The sequence below is a fragment of the Bombina bombina genome, chromosome 4, assembly GCF_027579735.1.
Source record: "Bombina bombina isolate aBomBom1 chromosome 4, aBomBom1.pri, whole genome shotgun sequence".
NCBI classification, from domain to species: Eukaryota; Metazoa; Chordata; class Amphibia; order Anura; family Bombinatoridae; genus Bombina; species Bombina bombina.
This window is the reverse complement of record NC_069502.1, coordinates 748,869,878-748,874,543: the sequence shown is the minus strand read 5'-3', so window position 1 is coordinate 748,874,543 and position 4,666 is coordinate 748,869,878. Positions and strand designations below refer to the sequence as shown.

The following is a 4,666-nucleotide window of genomic DNA, read 5'->3' as shown; positions in this document are numbered from 1 at the left end:
GGGAGAAAAGCACAACGGAGAGTCCTGAAAATGAGGCAGTAGAGACTCCAGAAGCTCTTAGTGCTGAGGATCAATGGTGGTCTCCTCCTGCTGAGGAAACACAGCACTTTCCTTCCTCTCCTCCCTTAGCCTCCTCTACATTGAATCCCAACAGCCCCAACTTTGTGCCTGGGACCCCAAAAAGAGACTCTTGTATCATGGGAGAGCCAGGGTCTCAAGCATCTGGTGATCTCCCCACCCAAGTGGCCAGAGCTGAAGATTCCCAGGCACATTCTGGACTTCCTCAGAGAGAACAGAGACTGGGTACTAGAATACGACAGCCTCCCAGGGTTCTTACTTACGATCAAGTCGGAGAACCCAGTTATGTACATATGCCCCAGGTACAGTCTAAAATGGTTGATTTTCTGTATGCGGTTGCGGACATTATGAATGTTGGAACCCCTCTGTACTAGAATAAACTGTAAGATAGTTAACATTTGTTTATAGGAATGTTAGTGCATTTATTATTATTTATATGTTTTGTTTTTTCAATTACCTCTTGGTGGAACCTTGCCAGTGGAAGGCAAGGATTTTACGAGGGGGAGAATGTAGCCCTTCCTGTTGAACATTTTCCTGTGAACTTTTGCACCTGTATACAATCTGCAGGAGATGTTGCCTAGGCAACTATTAGACTGGTTGGTCATGTGATCAAGTGAAACTAAAAGAAGAGTGTAAGACACAGGAGGAAGCAGACATGTCAGAGCAGTGAAGGTGTGTGTGTGAGGCCTGGCTGTGAGAGAGCTGCAGACTTCATCTTGTAAAGTAACAGCATTCCTCTGCTGATTTAGTGTTTGCTGCCAGCTGCAGTCTGACCCTGTGAGAGAGCTGTGGAGAAGAATGCAGACAAAGTAAATGACTGGCAGACCTTGGAGTTTTCTTTCAGCCTGTTTAGTGGTAAGAAGTATCCTCTCTCCTTGTCATACTAACATGGCATTCTGTCCATCACATAAACTTATAAACAGCTCTTCCTGTGGATTGCAGTTTCCTATGAGCTGTAACTGTTTAAATGCATGTGGATTACCTTAAAGGGCCCCAACATTTCTGTGCACCAACTGGTACCCATCAGCCATTAGGGTGAAGCCTGAGGGTGGGTTCGCAGGTGGTTTGGGAGGGTGCTGGGCCTGGTTAGAGAGAGTTGGTGTGTTAGTTAGTCACTGTATTTCTTGCCTTATTTTTTATTTGCCATAATCCTTTAATACATGTTCATACTGTTTTACTGTTATTACTGTGTGTGTTGTAGTTATTTATTATGTTCCTGTCTGGGAAACCCATTCTTGCCCTGGATGCCCAGTCAGGTGGAGGCACTGCCACAGTCATGTACCCCAACTCCCAGGTAGCGGAGACTCAGGATCAGCCTGCAGAGCACATGGAGGTAGCTGGGGTAAAGACCCACAGGGGTAATTGTGGGCCTAGGCCAAACCCCGTTACACTTAAAACATAAATCTAAGGGTCATTCTAAGCGGCATTGTTTTGATGTCAGAAGTGTCCAGTTCTCAGCCAATGTATATATAGTCTACGGGCTTGATTTAATTCTTTTGGATATGCTTTTTAAATGATTCAAATAGGTTACAAAAATCACCACAGACTATAATGGTAATTGTTGTAGATAAATCTTTTGAAAACTTTTTCTAACAGATTTAAATGATTTGAAAAGAATATCCAAAAGGAATTCAAATGAGCCCTAAATCTGGTATGAATTGGCATGATCATTTTAAAGTATGAACTTCCACTTTATCATAGCAACTTAGACCAGAGGGACTGTCGGTACCAAAGACAGCAAGGTGTCAAACAATTTGTAAACATTTTAACAAACTACTATAGTTGAGCACCCAAGGTGGGAGGGGGGCAGCTGGTACCAAAATCACTACAGCTCATTGTAGTGGTTATGGTGCGCTTAGATTTAACCTTTAAAGTGCTGTTAACTTTTAAATATCAACCAAAATACTATGTAAACAACATATGAACCATAATTACAGGGAGTAAATCCCTTTTCAATAAGAACAGTGGAGATTAGTATTCATATTTGTAAAATAAATGAGGTAGATCCCAAACTTGCAGAGTCTTAAGCTGAAGATAATAGTTCAATGTTACAGCATATGCTTTCTTCTTGATTTCTGCTCTGCAAAGGTATCAATAATATCTTCACAACCCAGATTTTTCACAAGTTCTCCTTCAATAGCCAAAAGAGAGAGTGCGTTTAACCTTTCTTGAGCCATTGAACCCCGCAGATAATTTTTTACTCGTCTTAAGGTAGAAAACGACCTTTCACCAGAACAATTAGTTGCAGGAGATGTCAAGAAAAGTCTTAATGCAATGTGTACATTCGGATATAGGTCAATTAAGTCTTCCTCATGAAACAGTTTGCATAGTCTTGACAGTGGGATAGTTTTGCACTCAGGCTCCATTAAACACTTTAGATATCCGCTCAGTTGGATGCACTCTTCTGTTATGTCATCTTCTAAGTCATCATTAAAATATTTTAAAAGATTAGCTGCACTTGTAGAAATTTCTGGCAGTGTCAAATTGTGAACCTTTTCAAGAAAACTGAAACAATCAAAAAGTGCTGTGTAAGACTCACTTCTTCGCCCTAACTCAACAAGTATTTCGTCCATAAGAACATTAAAAGTATTTATGCGAAAAAAGTCTTTTCCAGTCTCAATTACATAGCTCTCTTTTCTTTCATCAAATCTAGGGTTGTGTTTCTTCTTTCGTTTAATGTCATGTTGATACTCTTCAATTTCACACATTGCCTTAGAAAGCTGTTCATAGTGTTCAAAATTGTCTCTTAACTTTCTTATTAATTCTGCAAGAGAACTGTACATTTGAACCACTGTTCCCAGGTCAATATGGACACTCTGCAACTTCATGCTGACTACTTTAAATCTCTTCAGTATAATTCCCCACACATTTGTCATTATTGCAGTCTCCAGACGGTTTAAAAGATTAAAAATACTTTCAGCTTCATTTCTTGTTTTTTTTTTCTCTTCAACATTATCTGCTATTTGTTCAAGGGCTTTTAAAATGTCCACCCATCCTTCTCTTAGAGCTTGGCATGCATCTTGTCTTGCTGACCAGCGTGTTTGGGATAAACTCTTGACAACAGGTGTTCCAGGGCTCAGACAGGACATCAACACACTCCAACGATTAGTGGAAGCTGTAAAAAAGTTATACAACAGTTGCAAAGATGAAAAAAATGTAGATGATTCTTGACAGCACTCTGCAGCAACTGATGCCACAAGGTTAAGAGAATGCGCTGCACATGGCACATATTGGGCTAATGGATTTATGTTCTTAATCCGGGCTTGAACACCGGAGTATGCACCTGACATGTTGCTTGCATTGTCATAAGATTGACCTCGACAATCCTTTATGTCAAGACCATATTTTTCTAAAGTGCTCAATATGATATCTGCAATTTGTTGAGATTTGTGTCCTACATTTGCTATAAAACCCATGAACCGTTCCACAGCGATACCATCAGGTCTAATGTACCTTAAGATAAAGGTCAGTTGGTCCACATGAGATATGTCAGGGGTAGAATCAACGCTTATGCCATAATATTTAGCTATTTTTGCTTCACTCACAATTTGTGTGATCAATGCATCACTTATTAATTTTATTATTTCTTCATAAACTGTTTTAGAGAGGTACGATGTATGTCCACTCCCTACATTTCCATATTCTTTTAGATGTTGCAGTAAAAATGGATCAAACTCTGAAACTAGTTCCAACAAACCAAGGTAGTTGCCATTATGTAGACTACCTAACTCTTCATCAGTACCACGAAATGGCAATCCACGTGTAGCAAGAGTTTTAACAGTGGCACATACACGTTTTAAAACATTCCTCCAATATTGCCTCTCTTCTTCCATCTGCTCCACCATTAGTCTATCAATTCGTCCTTTGGCACTTCCTCTAACTTTTAGTGCAACAACAGATGATCTGTGGTGCTGTGAAGATTCATGTTTATGAATTCTCCCTGCAGCATTTTTCCAGTCATTAAAACCAGATGAACTTGAAAATGCATTGAGTTGATCACCAAAAAGTAAACATGGCACACAATAGATACTACCATTGTTTTCTGAATAAACCAACCAAGATCTCTTTTGCAACTCTCCATTTTTCATCTTCCTTTTAAAAAGGTCTTCTGTACAAAATCGAACATTATCTCCATACACTCTTTTTGATTTGCTGAAGTCTACACTAGTATTTTGCTGTATTCCATGAAGTGCAATATGATCTCTAATTTCTTCGTTAATCACCCACATGGCTGGATCACCAGAAACTGAAGCTGGTGTACACATATCCACTTCAACCACAGGTTCAGAACTAGATTTTGCTTCGCCAGATTTAGAAACAGAAGATGTACTAGGTGTTTGAATGGAGTCATCATGCATTTCAACATCTTTATTAACATCACTGTGCATCACATGTTCTTCAACAGTGTCATCACTGCATTTCTTTTCTTCTGCAATCGATACATCAGAAGATTTTGAACCACTTGGACCACCAAAATAAGACTGTATTTTTGCAACTTTTGATAAGAGTTGATCTGTCTTTTTTTGTTTTTCTTCTCTCAGTCTTTTAAACTCTTTTTCTTTTTTGGTTCACTCATGGCTGGCAGCAC

The 4,666-nt window shown here is 39.4% G+C and overlaps 1 protein-coding gene across 1 annotated transcript; it reads right to left on the bottom strand.

Moving 5' to 3' along the window:
• Nucleotides 1–2,126: 2,126 nt before the first annotated feature.
• LOC128657815 (zinc finger MYM-type protein 1-like) lies at nucleotides 2,127–4,466 on the bottom strand. Its single transcript, XM_053712232.1, has one exon. The coding sequence runs from the start codon at nucleotides 4,464–4,466 to the stop codon at nucleotides 2,127–2,129; it is 2,340 nt and encodes a 779-aa protein (XP_053568207.1).
• Between the last annotated feature and the right edge of the window lie 200 nt (nucleotides 4,467–4,666).